Genomic DNA, 20,344 nt, shown 5'->3' on the forward strand with positions numbered 1-20,344 from the left:
GTCCAACTCTTTGAGACCCCACAGACCCAGATTCCCTGTCCTTCACTATCTCCCAGAGTTCACTCAAACTCATGTCTGTTGAGTTGGTGATACCATCCAACCATCTCATCTTGTCGTCCCCTTCTCCCCCTGCCCTCAATCTTTCCCAGCACCAGGGTCTTCAGTGAGTCATTTCTTCACATCAGGTAGCCAAAGTATTGGAGCTTCAGCATCAGCCCTTCCAATGAACATGCAGGGCTGATTTCCTTTAGGATTGGCTGGTTTGATCTCCTTGCAGTCCAAGGGACTCTCAAGGGTCTTTTTCAGCACTACAGTTTGAAAACATCAATTCTTTGGCACCATCAGTAGATGCTCTTAAAGGAATAATACTACCACATTATACTCTGTTTCAAACCCATCTGTGGTAGCCCATTGCCCTGAAAATAAAGGCCAAGCTCCTCCTTGGTATTTCACAGGACCTTTATGACTGCACGTTCACCTCTCTTCTCGCTCACCTCCCCTCTCCCACCCCCCCAAACACACACACACATTCTAACCTGCACCATTGCTACCGCCAATAGACCCCTTCTCTCTTCACATGCACTAATCTCTCTTTGCTGTTCCCTTGCCACTGCCAGGGGCCCCCACTTTACCCTCTTTCTGGTTTGTCTAAACAATGTCCACTTTCCTTCCAGCTTCCACATCACCACCCAACCACCACCAACCTGATAAGCAAGGGGCCACCCCTGAGGTGCTCCCACAGCCCCTGCACACCCACCCCACATACACCCTGGGCTGTGAGCACCTGGTTCGTTACCTGTCTCTCTTGCTTGAAAGCTCACCATCAGGTCCCTCTTGGGCACAATGCCTGGCACATACTAGGTACTCAGTAAATGACAGAGGATGAGATGGCTGGATGGCATCACCGACTTGGTGGACGTGAGTGAATTCTGGTGAACTCTGGGAGTTGGTGATGAACAGGGAGGCCTGGCGTGCTACAATTCATGGGGTCGCAGAGTCAGACACAATTGAGCAACTGAACTGAACTAAAATGAAATATGTGATGGCCAAAACCCAGAACCAGCTAAAGAGAATTCTTTGAGGCTGGCTTGGCCGGGATGGGGGTTAGCAGGTGGGGGAATAAGGGTAGTATTTTAAGAGCAGAATCCAAAGAGGGATTTGTGAGTAAGTAGACCCAGAGCCCTGAAAGTGAATTAACAACATGCCAAATATTCTTATAGCTGTGTTTTTAATGAAAAGTAAAAATAGCCCCAAATTCTATTTCCAAGTAAAAGCACAAATCTTTGGTGTCTTCACCGCTCCACTGTGAGGTATTGCCAAGTGTTTCCATAGCTCTCTCTGGGGCTCCCAACATCTCTCTTAGTTAATTTCTCCAGCACCCTCCAGAGATTCATGGGTGCAGAGAGTGGGCATGGGCTGCACGGGGCACCTCCCAGCCTGGAGGATGGGTGCCCACCTCCCAGCCTGTCTCCAACCAGCTGTGTTTTGTCTACGTGTCTCCCTGCCTCTGCTGCCCCAGCATCGAGAGCAGACTGAACCTGAGGAAGAACCTGCAATGCCAGAGCTTCAAGTGGTACCTGGAGAATGTCTACCCAGAACTCAGGTATCCGCCCTGTGCTTTGAGCCTTTGCTGCCTGCAGAGAGAGACACTCTGCTAACTTGGTTTGGAGAAGGGACTGCCCGTGGCCATCTGTATGAGGGGTTTTAACTAGGTGGAGTTCTGAAAAGACCAGTTGGCTCCGCTTATCCCGGAAACCAGAGAGAGAATTTTATTCATTGGTGGCATGAGGGATTGAGGTTGGCTTCTGGTAGCATTTCTCAGCTGCTGGGATTTGAACTCTGGAGTGTGACCTCAGGGCGTGGACTCACTGATTCCAGGCTCCAGACTCCTGGGTCATTCCTTGCTGCCTCATTCCTAGTGGCACCTCTCCCATCCTCAGGCCCTGTTACAAGTCATTGTAACACAGCCAGGGCGACAAGCCCCTGCCATTTTCCAGACACTGCCTGACCTCTCCGACAGCTGGTGTTACTGTTAATCCTAAGAACCGCGGATTCTCATCCCTCCGTGGCCTTCCTCTAGGGTGCCCAAGGACTCTTCCATCCATAAGGGCAGTATCCGACAGAGGCAGAAGTGCCTGGAGGCTCAGAAGCAGAAAGACCAAGAGGTCTCCAGCCTCAAGTTAAGCCCCTGTGTCAAGACCGAAGGCAAGGATGCCAAGTCCCAGGTAAAGTAACCTGGGACTACTTGAATGGCTGGGGATACTTGAACATATGAATGTGCTTGGCCTCTGCTTCCTGCTTTTGCATGACCCAGGTGTCTAGCTATACCTGGAGCTCTGCATCAGAACAGGAGAAGCACAGTGCCCCTCACTCTGGGACTGGGTTCACTCCGCTAGGTTTCCAAATGCATGGGCTTTCTCTTAACGATGCCTCCCCGGACAACTTAGCACCTCTAGGAATTAACCATTAAATTAGCAGGAGTTGAATGAAGATGTCCAAGCTGCTGCTGGTAAACCTGGGCTGGATCAGGCAGGGTGGGCAGCACAGCCACCAGAAAAGCCACTGCCTCCAGGATGGAATACCTGCTCTACGAGTCTCCTTGCTGATCTCACCCTGTCTTCCAGGCAGTCACATCAGTGGCGGTATGGCCTTCCCCATCGTCCACCATTCCCGTCTCTGGGCAGGTCCCTTGATCATCGCTCTTCTGCCCTCTGCAGGCCTGTGGCTCCACCACTGCTCTCTCCTGCATCCCCCAGGTCCAGAGGGACCTCGGTCGCCCCTTCTCAGAAAAGTTTCCTTGTGCCTTAGCTGATTCATCAACACTCTGTGAGTGTTCTGCCCTCTGAGGATCGAGCTCTTTTAAAAGTTACTGGCACATTCACAGCCTGTCTCAACCTCTGTAACACTTGGCCTGCTGGATGCATTAGAGCTTGTCCATCTCGTAACTTCCCTCCTGGCTCTGGGGACACTGCATGATCCTGATTGTCCTGAATTTCTATTCTTTCCATTGCTTGTCTTTACTGCTGGCTCCTCTCCCCAGCTCTCAGACCCTTATGGTGAATACTCACCAAGGTTCTCAATTCACTGTTCTTTTCTCTGTGAGTGGTTTCTTGGAAATTTTATTCATGCTTTCAGCTTTAGTAACCTCCTCTGTCTTACTGATTCACAAATTCAGTGTCTTCACCCATCCGTGAATTTACTCATTCATTCATTCACTCAACAAACATGTACATTCTCTGCTGATTGTGGAGATGGACAGACAAAAGGCCATGTTGTGGGCATCAGTGGCCCCTCGAGGGATCTAACACAGAAAGGAACAAGTCAGCAGCCGCTGTGATCTAATCTCTGCCCTGGAGAGAGATTGGTCCGTGATGCTGTAGAAGTGCAGAGCGAGGGTGTCCAACCTCTGCATGAGGGTTGGGAAGTCTTCCCAGAGGACCTGAGCAGGAGTGGTGTCCTCAGAGATGAGTACACGAGTACTCACGAGAGTAAACATGCGAGTCAGGAAGGGGAGAAAGGGCAGGCGGGGAAGTCCAGTGTGTACCACGCCCTAGGCCTGGGAGGCAGGGTGCCTTTCAAGACATAGTCAGAGGGGTGGAATGTGAGGGAGCTATGAAGGTGAGGCCGGAGAGGAAGAGGCACATCACAGCCTCTTTTCCCAGCTGAAGAGGTTGAGTTTTATCCTCAGGAGTAGGAGCTGTGCAAGCCTAGGAGATGGATGGAGGCTGGCGGGTTTACACTTAGCTGACCCTCCCAGACTCTCCCTCTCAAACACTGGGCGATCGAGTCAGTCCACGGCCATGACAAACCCCTCTGAAACTCAAGCCAACAGATGGCTCCAAGCACCTATCAGGCTCCCCAGCCATTGCACCATCCCCTAATTCTCTCTGAGTGGTCACCTTTCCCAGGCTCTGAGCTCCCAGTCCTGTGCATCATCTCCTGTGGCTCCTGTTTCTCCTACATCCCCCATTCCTGCAAGACCCAGCCCTCCTCCACTCAGAATAGCTGTTCTTGGCCCAGGAATTCACTTCTTCATGCCAGATCAGCAGCCCTCAGGCACTATTGACAGCTGGGGCTGGGTCAGTCTGTGGTGGGGACCATCCTTTGTGCTGTAGGCTGTCTAGTGGCTCCCCTGGTCCCTGTGCACTGGATGTCAGCAGCATCCCCCCCACACACACACACACCAGTCATGCCAATCAAAGCTGTCTCCAGGCTTTACCAAAGGCCCCTGGGAGACAAGACCACTCTGCTTGGGAACCACTGATTATGGCCACTGCCTCAAGTAGCATGTAGTCACCACACCATAGTTCCCCATCCCCATGCAGCCTTCAGTGGCTCCCCAGTGTCTGCCACAAAAACCCACGGCCTCGGCCTGGCACTTGAGGCATCACACCCCCACCCCCAGCCTCCAGATTGCCGAGATTTTTCCAAAAATCATCTCTGCTCCAGCAGGACATGGGAGGGGGCTGCCTGAGTCAGACAGGAAAGGGGGAAGGAGACAGAGGTGTCAACTGTGCTTGAAGTGTGGCAGCATGGCTGAGAATGATACCGCTTGTCAGTGGCGTTTTATAAAATGTGTGAGGAGATAACACACATCGCTCTCTTCTGATTCTGTGTGTGGGCCCTGCTTGTGGGGGATTGCAAATAGCCAGAATGTCATTGCCCCCCTTTCCCTGGAACAGAAGTTTGCCTTGTCTGTTTGTAGCAGAGTAGGGGTTCTTCTGTCTTTGGTTGCATAAGAAGTGGCAGCGGGTAGCCACTGGCTCTCTGGGTCTCAGGAAGGAGTCCCCCCAACCCCTGTAACCTGGCCAAGGAAGATGCTGCCAGGCCTTCATTTAACTGGAAAGGAAAGGTCCCTCTTCTGGCTGACATTATGGTGGAGTGAGGAAGGGGAGAGGAAAGAGCTGTCATTGTTGGAAACTACGGCTTATCACGGAAACAGTCTTCAAGTGAGCAAAGAGTTCTTTTCTAGAGGATCTTGCCAAGCTGTCACTCCTCTCTGCTTCAGAGAGAACAGTTGGGTGTGTGTGGCAGCAGTTCGAATTCAGGATATGGAAAGAACACACGAGTTAGGAAGATGTTCAGTTTTCATCAACTGATGACACCTACTGAGTGTGCGTGGTGCCCTGGGCACCAGGCTGCGTGCTGGGGTACAGGGTGGGACTAAGCGCGGGTTAGGCACAGCTCTCTCCTAGCAGGGCCCACAGCCAACAGCCGGCCTGGGGTGCCTGTCCAAGTATTCTGAAGGTGTTGAACCCATGAAGAGAAATCCACATAGTTATTTCAGCCAGACGGGTCCCCCAGGCGTGTGCCTGGGGGTGCATGCATGTGTTTCTGGGTGTGTGTGTGTTCGAGCCCGAGTGTGCGTGGAGGGTACACCCTTGTGGGATTGACTTAGGTTGCCTTTCTCTTCCTTTCAGTGTCTGCTGCTCCTTCCTGCGTAGACTCCCTGAGCTGTCCTCCCGTTTCCCGACCCCTCCTGCTAATGCACTCGCCCTCCTTTCCTCCTCCCCCTTCCCACATCTCTGGCTTCTCCTATCCCTTGGCCGTTCAGAGATGTCGCATTGCCCCACAGACCCGGACTCTCTCACCTTCCCTCCTGCCCCCACCTCTCTGTCTGTGAGAGACCACGTCAAGGAAGCGATATAAAAACCCAGTTAAGTAGATATTATCCTCATTTTATGGATAATGAGACTGAGGTCTGGAGAGATGATCCTAGGTCAGACGCTAGGAAGTGAGGAAGGCAGGATCTGAAAATCTGGCCGCCACACTACATCTGCTGTTGCTGCTGCTGCGGCTGGAGTCATAACTGGTTCCAGGGCCCTTTTATTCCACTGAATCTCTGGAGAAGTTGTCCGTCTCTGAGGCCCCTCCTCCTGGTTGTAAATATTAAAACTAGAGATCAGCTCCTCCTTGACAGGAGATAGCCGGCATGAGGTTCTTCCTCTTGGCTGGTTTCCAGTGGCAGCCCCTCTGAGAAGGAAACCAAGGTCACACCCCACGTCAGGGACCTGGGAGCGGGCAGACCCGATATCGACGGGAACTGAGCAAGAATGTGAATGGAGGCCCGCTCTCCTCAGACTCCACACTAGCCCAGGGGACGCACACGGCTCTGCCTTCCAGCCTGGGCTGCCCCCTTTTCTTCCCACCTCACCTCTGTCCCCACTGTGAACTCCCAGCCTGCATCTCACCGTGTGGTCACTGTCCTCCAAACAGTCCCCTTAGGGCCTGGGTGTGGGTACTAGGAACTCAGTCAGTCCTCTGGAATGGACCCAGGGAGAGAGATCCACGCACGTCCTGAATTGGGCTCGGGTCATTTGGGTGGTGGGTTCTGGGGTCCTTGACTTGTGAGCAGAGCATGGGGGTCTGGGGCCTTGAACTCTGCTTCCAGTTGGCCACTCACTCCGCAGGTGGCATGTCCCCGGGCACGTGGGTGTCCGTGATGTTGAGAGAAGTCCATGTGACCACGGCTGTTTTCTGGCTCCAACACCGGCTTACCACCCTGCTCTACCCCCAGCCCCATCCATCCCTCACCCTGCCTTACCTTCCTTTCTTCGCTTGTTTGTCAACCTTGGGAACAAAATAGCTAACCTGAGTGTGTTTTCAAGATGGGGGCAGCCTGGTACCTTGGGTAGAGAGTGAGAGAAATACACCATCAGTTTGTAAATATGTGAAGCCCCAGGAGCCTCCTGGGTAATAAGTTTCGTGTCAATTTTATTGGATTCCCTAGAAAAATATTTGTGAAGGATAGGAAAAGACAGATGACCAATCTAGTCATATCTCAATTTAAAGAAATGGGAAAAACATAAAACTTTGCAGTGTGTCCTTCTACCTGGAAGCCCAACAGTTCAGGCTACCGGCTTGTGAAGGATTCAGGCAGGCAGCTGGGTGGCCTGGAGATGATCAGAGCCCTTCCCCGCAAGCCCACACTCGCACTGGCGCCTCTCCATCAGTCTACGCATGGGACAGGCTGCCAGCAGTCACTTCCCCACCTGACAGCACCCTTCCTCCCCAGCTTTCTCAGCACACCCTTGTGCTTGCCCCAGCATGACTGCCTCTCAGATGTCACTCCTGGGAGGTAAAGCAAAGGCAGTTTTCCAAAGGGAGCCCTCCAGGGCTGTCTCTCCTGTCGGCATCCTGCACCAGCACAACCAACAGGCAGTAACTGAGCTCTTGGTCCGTGCCCAGCACCGTCTGGACATGTCTGTGCATCACCCTCCATGTAAGGGGCTGCTGTTACCTTCATATCACAGATGAGACTAAGGCACAGAGTTAAGTAGCTCATCCAGGTTTGGGGGTTCATAAACAGGCGAGCCAGGATCCCTGCCCCGGCAGTCACTCCAGGACCCAACACAGTATGTACTGGGTGTATTCTCACAGCGAGGGAGGAAAGGACAGGATGGATCGGAAACAAAGACTCCAGAGTGAGTCTAGTGAGGATCCCAACTTCACTAAAGGAGGGGAGCGTGTCCCAGAGCCTCCCCTGGTCAGAGGGCCCCAACCTGGGTGTGGCTGAGTTCTGTCCTTGCGGGTGGTGAAGAGTCCCAGCACGGCTGATCAGTGCATTTGGGGGATCCCGCAGCTATACAGGTGTATCAAGAGGTCAGCTAAACTGAATGTTCACTTGAATCCACCTGTTCATGCCCAACATCTTGTCTGAAGTGGGCTTCCAGGGCATGTTTGGTGGACCAGTATGATGCCCGGTGTGGCCTAAGAAGTTCAAGGCCAGCCCATGGCCCCAGGTGTGCTGGGTTTGGATCCCATCTCACTGAAGGGGGTCCCCTGGCACTGCCCAGAGCAACCGTTGACCTCAGACCCCCTCCCATCAAATCGTACCTGCCTCCCAGAGTGGCTGTGAGGGTCTTGTAGACAATGAAAGTGGAAGACCTAGAACAGGAGCACCCCTCGGCATTACGTAATTGTGGCTGCCGAATCACAGAACGGCCAGCAAGGCTGGCTCCCATCCTCTGTTTCTTCTCCATTGTTTATTCTTCCCCACATGGGGGAATTTTTGAAATGGAAACTTACCACCAGCAGAAAATGAGGTGCACTTCTGCCTAAAGGAAAACACAGCCCCCTAACTTCTGTCAACTTGGGAATCTTTTTCTGTCCTCACCCAACCACTCCTCCTTCCCACATGTCGGGAAAATATTGTTCACAGAGATTCTGCTCCAGGGGCCAGGCCCGTAGCTCGGTGTTCCACGTGCATCTTCTTACGTCACCTGCACAACAACCGTCTGAACCATGTCAGTACCCCCATTTCACAGATGGTGTAAGCAAGGCTTAGATAGACTGACCAAGGCTACCCAGGTCATATGAGAGTCTTGCTAAAGCAGGACATGGGCCGCCTGCCTCCAGAGACCAAGCTCTTAGACCAGGCTAGGGTTACTCAACCACAGCACTATTGGCGTTGGTATTAGATGATTCTTCATAGTAGGGACTATCTGTGCATCGTAGAATGTTTAGCAGCATTCCTGGCCCCACCTACTAGCCAGTAATATCCCCAACCTAGTCGTAGTAGTACAAAAATGCCTTCAGATACCGCCCAATGTTTCCTGGGTAGGTGGCTGGGGGCAAAAGCACCTGAGCTGAGAAATACTACCCTAGACTTATTGCTTCTTACCTGCTAGAGGTGACTCTGGACCATTCTAGAGTCAAACCCTGCGCTGAGCCCCTGACTTAGCTTCTTGCCTGCTTCCTTCAGAACTTTGCTCCTTCAGGTATCTCCTCATGAGAACTTCTTCCCTCTCTGCTTCTCCATCCAATGCAGGATGGTGAGCCCCAGGCTGAGCGCTGTAGCCAGATGGGCATTTACTAGAGAGAGGTCTGCTCCCCACTGACAGGCACTACCATCTCCACTCACACTGGCAGCTCCAGAGATGTCCTCTGAGCACGGAAGGCCTGCAGATGGTCCAGCCTGGACCATACCCTTCCCATCATCAGTCCTCATCTTTCAGGGCAGGAGCAAAGCAGGTCAAGGGCCAGGAGAAGATGCTCTCCTCCTCAGCCCCTCATCAGTCTGTCCTGGAGTGGGGCAAGGCGGCCCACACTGCCTCCAGGATGGCCTCTGGGGTCTTCCCATGGATACAGCTGTCTGTGTGCTCTGGGGTGGGGCCTGAGACTTCTCCAGTCCCCCAGATGGAGCTGTCAGTACTTGGCAATCAAGGCCAGGCCAGCCTGAGCCACCAGTGCTGCCTTCTTGAATTCATTTCTGACTCTGAGATTCATTTAATAAGCCCATTCATCACCAGCCATTCTGGGAAGCTAGACAGGCTGCAGAATGGGAATTGGAAACCCTCTCCTCACTTCCTGCCCTGCCTGCTCCTGTGTTGTGCTTCCCGTTAAGCGCTCTCCTCTCCTCTGTGCTCCTCTGGGGAAATGCAAGAATGGATTATTCTGATGCCAGTAAAGCACCAGCTAATGGAAAGTCCACGTGGTGTGAGGGCTTCGATCCTTGTCTGACCTCCCTGGGGGTTGGTCGGCTCAGCCCCCAGCCCCACAGTGTACCATGTGTATTCCTTCCCAAAAGGCATTTGTGGATGGGAGGTGTCTCGGGGCACAAGGACCACCTCTCCCCACCCTCCCACCTGCCATCCCCAGCATTTCTGGGTTTTGAAGCCCCTAAGATACTTAAAAAGAAATGCCAAAATGGGTTTCCAGAAATTGTGGTATGTGTTAAGTTTTTGTGTTTAATCAGTTAACTTTTTTAATATAAAAAAACACAAAGCCGGTGTATTATAGTAATCATAAGATAATTACAGGGTTTATTTTTAAAATGCTAATTCATGGTTCACTGCAAGCTGTGTGGTCGGGTAACAGGACAGAGTGATGAGCTTCATCTTTCTGCATCGCTAACTGTGTGTTTAGCCTCATTTCCTGACAATGCGGAAGTCTAACACTGAGGCCAGTTGTACCATGGACCTAGGCAAATGGCACTGGGCAGCCCTGCCCATAAACAACGGCCCTTCTCTCCCCTCTCCACTGGCCAAGGGATTGTCTGGGCTCACACCCAGGACCTGTGTCTACTTTCTTCATTACTCTCCCCAAATGTTTCGGACCCTAGAGCCCACCGCTGAGCCTGATTCAGGACCCGTGTGGATCTCTCTCCCTGGGTCCTTTGCAGAGGATGGACTGTGTCCTTAGTACCCACATCCAGGCCTGAGGGGACCCCTTAGAGGGGAGTGACCATGTGAAGAGGTGCAGGCTGTGAGTTCATGGTGGGGACAGAGGCAAGGTAGGAAGTAAAAGTGGGCAGCCCAGGCTGGGAGCCAGAGCTGCGTAGGTTCCCTGGTCTGTTGTTGGGTCTGCGGAGAGGAGGCCTCCACTCATATTCTTGCTCAATTCCCATCAATGTCAGGTCTCCCCCCTCCCCAGCCCCCAACATGGGGTGTGACCTTGGTTTCCCTTCTCATATGGGCCACTGTTGGAAGCTGGCCAAGAGGAAGAACCAGCTGTCTCCTTTCAAGGAGGAACTGATCTCTAGTTTCAATATTTACAACCTGGAGGAGGGACTCTCAGAGACAGACATCTTCTCCAGAGATTGAGTTGAATAAAAGAGCCCTGGAACCAGACATGATTCCAGCAACAGAGGCAACAACAGCAGAGAGGTTGGGGAGAGTGGATGCAGGGCCACTTCCTGTAACTGACTTAGGGTGACCTCTCTGACTTTACCTTCCTCGTCTATAAAAGGGGGATGGTAACAGTACCTACCTAAATGGAGTCGCAGATTAAGTTAACATGTGTAAAGCTCCCAGAACAGCGCCTGGTACACAGTAAGTGCTCAAGAAATGCGAGCTGGTATTAGCCGTATCGTCATGGTTCTGGTCACCTCCGTGCATGTGGGTGCCTTCGCCTTTCAGCTAACCCTGGAGGAAGGCAAATGGTACGCATAAGATGGTGATGTTCACAGGCCAGAGGAGTATTATGCATTTCCTAATGTTTTTAGTATAAAACAGTTTTGAATAGATATAGGACTCGTTGGAGGAGTATGAAGAACCCCTGTGGACCCATGCCAGGCTTCAGGAATTTTCACTTCACAGCCAGTCTTCATCCGTCTCTATGTCCATCCTACTCCCCAGGAGGACTTTCTGGGCTAGGTCTTTTCCTGGCACTGGTGGCCTGCTATGGCAACAGAGCATCAGCTGGACAGTGGGGGTGTCATGGAAGAGGAGGGGTACAGCGCTTACTGGGGTCCTCTCTGCAGCTCCCCTCGGGGCATCCAATTCACAAATCTCTATCCCGTGATGAAGGCAAAGGACAGATGCTATCCCTGTTTTACAACCTGGGGAAAAACCTCTTGAAGGTTCGAGTTTGACAACTATTATGCCAGCATTCCTGCTCCTGATTTAAGAACTAGGCAGTGGCCCGGGCTGCTTCAGCTGTTGGTTGCTGTCTGGTCTGTGGCACCTGGAACTCTTTTCTCATAATGAGCCTCACTGAATGCCCCTTCCCATTTGCCACCAGATCTCTGCTCGTCCTTCCAGTTCCTCAGCTCTTCCAGCTGCAGGAGCCCCAGGGCCGAGTGCTGGGTTCCCCTGGAGCACTGGTGTGCGTGCGCCCTCTTGGAACAGTTTTTTTTCTTGTGACTTCCTTCTTTCCATCCTGCTCTTCTCCCACCCCTCCGTTGGAACACCTCCTCGTTCCCTTTGTCCCTCTGTCTTCCTGTTGTCAGAGATCTCATGTTCTCAGGGCACCGATTTGGACATCTTTTCAAAGAAGAGAAGTTCTAAACACAACTGAAGGGGGTGGGGGGATCCCTGGTCATCTGCCAGGTGGCTGCTTTAAATGTCAAGTGTGGGGAAGGGACACGCGTCGAAACGGAGAAACTGGAGGCTGTGACGCTTAGCTTGGGTGTTGTTCAGTTTCCTGCCCACACCCAGAATTGTCCCTTGCCTCCCAGAGGTGACCTGCCTGCCCCAGGCTGGTCCCCTTCATTGGAGTAGGGGCGAGGACTTCCCTGGAGGTGTGACCTGAGAGTCTCTGACTCTTGAGTGGCATTTTCCCAGGTGACCTGTTGACAGTGGGGTCCTCTGAGGACCCCCACGCCAGTGCTTTGTACCAAGCTGTGCTAATTGTCACACATGGGCACAGTAGTGTCCCACCAGGGTGGCTTCCAAGCACCTTGAGCTGACCCTGCCTGGCCTCTTCTCTCCAGATCTGGGCCTTCACCTACACCCAGCAGATCCTGCAGGAGGAGCTGTGCCTGTCAGTTATCACCTTGTTCCCTGGCGCCCCGGTGGTTCTTGTCCTTTGCAAGAATGGAGATAAAAGACAGGTAAGTGCTCAGTGCGTCCGCCCTGGAAGGTGGCCGCCTGTGTAGGTCTGAGTCTGTGTGCAGGAAAGAAAGAGGCTAGAGAGGAGGGAGAGTTGATAAAGAAGACATCCTTCTGGCTAGGAGAGAGGAGGGGAACTCTGGTCCCATCTGTGGTGCCCAGGCAGCCAGCCATGTGAAAGCCCGTTGACCGCGTCGGATCTCTGCTTGCACGTGTGTCCTGTACTGCCCAGTCCTGCTCAAACGCCCACCAGGATCCCAGAGCATTCTGGGACAGAGGCTGCAGGGCCACTAGGATGAGCAAGACTCGAACCTCTGCCTTCAGGGGCCTTGCTAGGGCTCTGGCAGAACGTCCCACAAAGTTCATAGCACTCTGGGTGCATGGCTTGCCTAGTTCCTGTGGGGGCAGAGTCGTTGGCATCACCCAGTTCCCACCAACTGGGTCTTGTTAGGTGGGAATGCCCATTTTTATGGCTCACCAACTTTGTGAGCCTTCGTGGATGTCTCTGAGCCTCAGTTTCCTCCTCTGTGCAATGAGGCTGGTGATGTACATCATACAGGGCTGCTGTTTAAAGCAGCTCACCAAGTCATCCATCCATGACACCCAGTCAGCGGTAGTTCCCCCGTACCTGTCCCTCCCCTCCCTCCTTGTCGTGAGTGGTGAGGTGTGGGATGCAGCCACACAAGACCTTCTCTCTGCTTGGGCCCTCGTGTGCTGAAGCTCTTTGGAGGAGCAGAGATTCAGGCACAGGGAGCTGCCCTTCCATCCCTCCTGCTTCACCAGCTGCCCCCCTCCCCCCAGCCACTCTCTCCCACTTCTTCATGATAGTGTGGATAGCAAGTGTGGATCATTTCTTTCGTTGCTTCTGTGACTAATTTGCTTCACATTTTCTGGCCTAGTGCTTGGAAAGTTATTGCCTTCTAATGAGTTTTCCTAGCAAACATATTGATTTTGCTTTTACTTTTTCTAATTCATTTTTTTAAAAAGCCAGCAACAATACCTGGGAAGGCAATTAGTTGCAGCTTTCTTCCTCCTTGAGACCATGAAGTCAAGTCTCCGGATGACCCTAGCCCTGTAGTGTCCACATTTTTGATAACGCTGGAACTCGTGATACTGTTGCTAGGACCTAGGGCCTTAGTCGGAGAATCCCACTTAATCCTCTCCCCTCTCCAACTCTCCAGCAATGGACGAAGACTGGCTCCCGCATTGAGCACATGGCGTCCCACCTCTGCCTGGACACAGACATGTTTGGCGATGGCACTGAAACTAGCAGGGAAGTCGTCATCAATCCGTGTGAGTCCTCACTCATGAGCCAGCACTGGGACCTGGTGAGCTCTTGAGGAAGCGTTCGGAACGAGCAGGGGCCATGGGGCGGTGCTTCCCTGGGTGAGACTCAGACTGGAGACCAGGCTGCATGTGGCCGTATGCTTAGCAGAAGCCCTGAATGGGGAGATGGACGCAGAGCTCCCCCCCACCCCCCAGGACGTTGTCTCAGGGAGGATGCAGGCAAAGATGCAAGCCAGGAGGAACTCAGAGACAGATCCCCGTGTTCTCAATGCCATTAAGTTCCAGTCCTGGCCAGGTGAGCCCCGGAATGGTGTCTGGAGACAGAGATCTGATGGCAAGTGTTGATGTTTATCCCCTGTGTTACAAAAGAGGCCAGAGAAGAACAGCTTTCCTTGTCACTAGGCCAGGACTCCAGTGAAAGATGAAGAGTGGAGGTTGTTTTCAAAACAAATAAAGAAGCTTTTAGAAGTTTTGTCTGTCTCTTATTTTGTTTCCACTTACATTAGCTCGTGTTATGCTCTAAGCCCGTATCTCCGAACCGACCGAGAGAGCAAGTCCACCACAGTAATGCAAAAACAAGAAGAGAGTTTATCTCTAGCGCGCTAGGGCTCAAGTCTCATCCCACACAAGGGAATCCGACAAGAGCCCCGAACAAAGGAGTATGGCGGCTTATATACAGGCAGTTCTTTGTCTCAGTTATAGGAGTAGCTGGCATTACACGATTGGCCAGGCAGGATGAGCGCATATCCTGTCTCTTTTTGGGAAACATGACTCAGGTCCTAGAGACCGTCGTTTGGTCCCTAACATTCCCCCCTGTCCTTAGATCATATAGAGGAATCTTTCTCTTGGTCTTGAGACACAGTTTGATATTGTTGTCGAAGCACAAACAGCTGTACTGTATTTATGCGTTCCTTTACAAAGGCTATAAGTCTATTGATAATACATGGGCCAAAGGTAAGCATCAGAAGTATTAGCAGGGGTCCCAGCAAGGTGGAGATTAGGGTGGTCAACCAAGGGGATTGTTGAAACCAAGACTCAAACCATCGTTGTTGAGCCTCACGTTCTCGTTTACGTTGGGCTAGTCCCTCTCTTACTTTGGCCATAGATTTTTAAACTATTTTTGTGTGATCAGCATAAAAACAACACTTTTTTTTAGGGCAGCACAGAGTCTTTTCTGTATCTCCCCACAGATCTTTTAGTTATGCCTGGGCGCACCTGGACATGCCCAGAATGCATGATTTGGGAGCTTGCCCCTCTTTCAGGGTACATTTACCACCGGCTTAAGGTCAAAGTATAAGTCTGGCCACCAAGTATTTGGTGGATGTATTGCAGTGGTGGAGTTAAGCATCTCACGTGTTAGTCTATTTTGCAGCTTCCAGGTGATTTTGACGGGTTGATGCAGGTTCACGCTGGCAGCTCCAGAGCAGAGTAACTGGGTCATCCACAAGATGGCCCAGCCGAGCTGTCCTGGTCCTGTTGGCGCCTTTGAAGCTTTAGCCTCGGGGTTGGATGGGTGCAGAGATGTTTTCCATTTTTTTTTTAGCGTCTTTTTGCTCTGCTGAAGCAGCTGGGCGTACGTGGTTGCAATGCACCCAAGGCCCAATACTGTCGACCTTTAGGGCAGTTGGGATGGTAAGAAGAATAACATAAGGACCCTTTTATTTGGGTTCTAGTGCCTTGGTTTGGTGCCTTTTGACCCATACCCAATCTCCTGGGCCAATGTCATGTGAGGGAATAGTTCCCTTATTTTGACCCACATGTATTTTCTGGAGCAGTTTTTAGACACGAGAGTGCACCTTGCTTAAGGCCATCAAGGCCTCTTGGAATTGTCCCAACATGGGAGGCGGTAGTTTCTTTTCTTTAAATATTGGACATACAGGGGGAGGTCCCCCATACAGAATCTTAAATGGGGTCAGATTAAGTTGATAAGGAGTATTACGCGCACAGAAGAGGGCGAAGGGAAGGAGGGTCACCCAGTCTCCGGCAGTCTCTATAGCCAATTTAGTTAAAGTTTTTTTAGAGTCTGATTTATTTTTTTTTTTATTTGCCCTGAGCTCTGTGGACTGTATTTACAATGTAACTTTAATTTGGTCCCCAGGGCTAGGGCAAGGCTCTGAACTATTTGACTCACAAAAGCAGGTCTATCTTTTTTTTGCCACTATCATCACGGTTTTTTTTTTTGTAGGAAAAGCCTCCACCCACCCTGAGAAGGTATCTACCAACACTAACAAGTACCAGTAACCATACTTGCCTGGCCTTACCTCGGTGAAATCTATTTCCCAGTGTTGCCCTGGTCCTTTCCCCGATACCTCAGTCCTGCATGTTGTCCTTTTTTTGGCCTCATCTGTTGACACGCCTTACAAGCATGCACTATGTTCTTTACAGTTGTCTGGTGCTGGGGAAATCGCAGGCGCGCAGTCTGAAAGAGCATCAGAGTCTTTTTTTTATTTTTTCAGATGAGTAGACAAGTGCAAATGCTCACATAGTTGTCGTCCCAACTGAGCAGGGAGTATCAAGTAGCCGTCTGAGTCTCGGTACCATCTATCTTTATCTTTTTGAAGGTTGGTGTGTTTTTAGATCCAAGCAAAGTCTGTGGATGAACACTCAGGGGTTGAGGGCAGAGTTCCCATACCTGGAGGTGGAAGTCCGATCGCCAACACAGGGGTGATGAAATCTTTATCAGCTACTTTTTGAGCTGCCAGGTCTGCAGCACAATTTCCTCGTGCCGTGGGGCTGTCACCCTTCTGATGTCCAGGTACGTGTACTATTGACACAGCCTGAGGAGGGATTTTAGGCAAGTTTTTAAATTTTTTTTTTTTTTAAGCTGTCAAAAAACCCCGTTCCCGATATATTGGGCCCTGGATGTGTACTGTGCCAAAAGCATAGCGACCGTCAGTGAAAATAGTTAGTTTTTTCTTTTGGCTCTCTCTAATGCTTGAATCAGGGCAATTAACTCTGCCTTTTGTGCTGAGGTATCCGGGGGAAGGGCCTCTGCCCATATTGTCTGTCCAGAGTCATCTACTATTGTGGCTCCCGCCCATCTCTGTCCATCTTTTACATAACTGCTGTCGTCTGTGAACCATTTTAGCTCACTGTTATCCAGTGGAGTATTGGTTAAGTCCTTTCGCATTGCTGTTACCCCGGCCAGTATCTCATCACAATCATGGAGGGGGCTATTTTTTCCCGGATTGGGCAAAAGAGTGGCCGGATTTAGAGTGCAGGGAGTTTGGAAATGAATCTGTGGGGTGTCAAGTAGCAAGGCCTGGTAGTGCGTCAAGCGGGCATTAGAAATCTATTTACCTGGGGGTTGTTTTAAAACTCTCTCTATGGCATGAGGAGTGTAGACCAAGAGTCTCTGTCCATAAGTCAGTTTATCAGCATCGTGGACTAAGCGCAGTGGCCGCGATGATACGGAGGCAAGGTGGCCATCCGGCTGCCACTGGGTCCAGTCTCTTGGAAAGGTAAGCTACAGGTCACTTTTATGGTCCCCATCTCTGTGTTAGTACCCCTTTTTTTATCCCCCGCTTTTTATCTACAAATAATTGGAAAGGCTTAGATGGATCAGGAAGGGCAAGGGCAGGAGCTTTTAGCAAGGCTCGCCTGAGCTCTTGGAAGTCCTCTTTTATTGGCTCAGTCCATTTCCAGTCTTTGTTTTTTTTTTTTTTGGTCCCCTCATATAGGTGCCTGGCCTTTTCTGTAAACCCCAAGATCCATAACCGGCAATATCCCACTGTTCCCAGAAATTTTCTCACTTGTCTAGGGTTAGCCGGCTCAGGGATCTGGAGGATGGTTTCTTTCATAGCCTGTGTTAGCCACCTCTGGCCCTGTTTTATCTTATAGCCGAGGTATGTAACCTCTTGCTTGGCAATCTGGGCCTTTTTGGCACTGGCCTTGTAACCTAAAGTCCCCAAGGTTTGGAGAAGGTCACCTGTTGCCTCTTGGCACTCTTTTTCTGTGGCCGCTGCCAGCATAAGGTCATCAACATATTGTAATAAAACAATGGTAGGGTGTTCAACCCGATACTCACGGAGGTCTTTGTCCAGGGCCGCATTAAATAACGTGGGCGAGTTTTTGAAACCCTGTGGTAAGCGAGTCCATGTCAGCTGCACAGGGGTCTGACCACCGTCTTCCTGCCATTTGAAGGCAAAGATCTCTTGGCTTGCAGGGGCAAGAGGCAAACTGAAAAAGGCATCTTTTAAATCTAAAACAGTGTACCAAATGTAGTTTGGAGGCAAGTTGCTTAGCAATGTATAAGGGTTAGGAACCATAGGATGAATATCATTCACCCGTTTGTTGACTTTTCGTAGATCTTGAACCCGTCTAAAATCAGTTCCCCCAGGCTTTTTCACAGGCAACAGGGGAGTGTTCCGTGGGGACCGGCACCTTTTTAGGACCCCAGCGTCTATGAGGCGTTGTATATGAGGAGTAATTCCTTGTCGAGCCTCTTGACTCATGGGATACTGTTGTACCCTCACCAGGGAAGCACTGGCTTTCAGTTCCACAGTGATAGGGGGCCTCTCTTTGGCTAGTCCCATTTCTGCAGTTTCAGCCCAGGCCTGAGGGTATCTTTGAACCCATGGTTGTACTTTGGGGCTTATTGTTGCTGGGGCCTCTGGCAAGTACAGTCTGTATTCATCTTTTAATGTCAGAGACAAGACCTGAAGAGGATGCCTGGTCCCATCTAAAACCGACACTTGTCCGTGGTCGAAATGAATTTGGGCATTCACTTTAGACAGTAAATCCCTTCCCAACAAGGGCGCTGGACACTCAGGTATCACCAGAAAAGAATGGGTTACCTGGTGGGCCCCCAAGTTCACATGCCATTTTGTAGTCCATCCATATCGTTTAGTCCTGGTTGCTCCCTGCACCCAGCTACTTTTTTAGACATGGGTCCATCTTTTTGGTTTAAGACTGAGTATTGGGCTCCTGTGTGCACCATGATGCCAACCGGTTTCCCTTCCACATTTATAGTTACCCAGGACTCGGGGAGGGGCTTCGAGCCCTGACCCCCCTAGTCGCTATCCTCACCTGCGTAGAGGATATGATTGTCTGGAGAGGGAGTCTCATTCTTGGGGTTCTTGGGCCCCTCTTTTAGATTTTTCTTGGGGCATTTATCTTTCCAATGTCTAAACTCTTTACAAAACGCACATTGGTTTTTTTCAAGCTTACGCCTTGTCATATTTTTTTTTAGTTTTTGAGTCCGATTTTTTTCCTTTTTGGAACCTGTTTTTGTTTTCAACCCCAGCAAAAAATATCTGGGCCAGCTCTTTTTGATTTTTACGGTTTTTTTTAGCTCTAAATTTTTTTTTTTTAATGTGGTCCTCTCTCTCTTTTGGGGTCTCTCTATGATTAAAAACTCTCGGCTGCCCTCACTAGATCTTGCAAGGATTGTTTATTTAACCTCTCTATATTTTGTAACTTTTTTTTAATATCGGGGGCTGCTTGATTTACAAATGCTAACATAACTGCCGCTTGTGACTCATCTGCCTGTGGGTCTATAGGGGTATACTGTCTAAAAGCTTTTATTATCCTTTCCAGGAAGGCTGCTGGGCTCTCATTTGGCTGTTGTCTCACTGGATTTATTTCGGCCAAATTAGTTGGCTTTTTGGCGGCTCCTCTAAGGCCAGCCATGAGAGTCTGATGGTACACTCGGAGACGCTCCTTACCTTCAGCGCGTTTGAAGTCCCAGTTGGGTCGCACCAAGGGGAACCCCTCCTCAATGAGGTTAGGCTGTATTGTGGGCCTCCCATCTACCCCTGGCACATTTTTCCGGGCTTTTGACAGGATCCGTTAGTGCTCCTCTGTAGTAAAAAGTACCTGTAACAGTTGCTGACAATCATCTCAAGTGGGATTGTGAGTAAACAGGATAGACTCTAAAAGATCAATAAGACCCTGCAGTTTTTCAGAGAAGGAGGGAGTCTGGGTTTTCCAATTGTACAAATCACTAGTGGAGAAGGGCCAGTACTGATATGTCCGTTTTCCACCCTCTCTGGCTGGCCCCACCCGGACCGGAAACGCATGAACGGTGGAGGAGGGAACCTCCGGGTCTTCTTCTGCTATGCCGGCCATTTTTTTTTTTTTTTTCCGCCTCTCTCCAAGTTACTTAGGTGGGGCCCCTTTTTCTGGGAGGAGCTGAAGGCTTGGTTCTCTTTTTGGCTTTTTCCGATGAAACCTGTGGAACCTGTGGAAGCGAGGGTGGGGAAGAGGGAAGGGAAGTGAGGGGCTGAAAAACAAAAGGTTTTAGCCAGGCCAGGGGGTTTTCCACCAGGTCCTGTCAGACTAAAATGTATGGAGTTTGGTCTGGCTGGGTGTCCTGAAGGGTAGGGGGTGAGCACCTTCTCTCTGACCACTTGAATAGTAGGCAGGCTGAAGGTGCCTTCTTGTGGCCAGCTGACATCAAAAGCAGGCCACTCGGCAGAACAAAAAGTTACTAACTTGCTTTTTTTTCACCAGCAATGATAGATTCTGTGCTCTAGACTTGAAATCAGAGAAGTGGTTAATCATAAGAGATAAAGGAGTAGAAGTTGTTTGTCCCATGATCACAGAAAAGTACACTGGGAGCCAACAGAGCACACAAAGAGCAACGCAGACACCACAAATAGACAAACAGATAACAAACGGAAGGTGGCCACCGACAATGCACTCAGTCTTACCTGCAGGATGTTCACAGAGCCAGCCGCCTCCCCAGCACGAAACTAGGCCCAGGCCTTACGCTGGACTTGATCCAGTAACCAGAGCCAGCTGCCTCCCCAGCATGAAACCAGGCCCCAGCCTTACGCTGACTT

General features: G+C 50.9%; 1 protein-coding gene across 1 annotated transcript in view; it reads left to right on the forward strand.

Annotated features, from left to right (window-relative positions):
* GALNT14 (polypeptide N-acetylgalactosaminyltransferase 14) overlaps window positions 1–14,031 on the forward strand; it is a 219,930-nt gene extending 205,899 nt beyond the window's left edge. The window contains exons 12-15 of the mRNA XM_018055469.1: window positions 1,520–1,603; window positions 2,081–2,225; window positions 12,155–12,274; window positions 13,454–14,031. Coding sequence (XP_017910958.1) covers window positions 1,520–1,603; window positions 2,081–2,225; window positions 12,155–12,274; window positions 13,454–13,612 — 508 coding nt within the window. The 3' untranslated portion in view covers window positions 13,613–14,031. The remainder of the gene's footprint in view (window positions 1–1,519; window positions 1,604–2,080; window positions 2,226–12,154; window positions 12,275–13,453) is intronic.

The sequence above is a fragment of the Capra hircus genome, chromosome 11 (genome assembly GCF_001704415.2).
Source record: "Capra hircus breed San Clemente chromosome 11, ASM170441v1, whole genome shotgun sequence".
NCBI lineage: Eukaryota > Metazoa > Chordata > Mammalia > Artiodactyla > Bovidae > Capra > Capra hircus.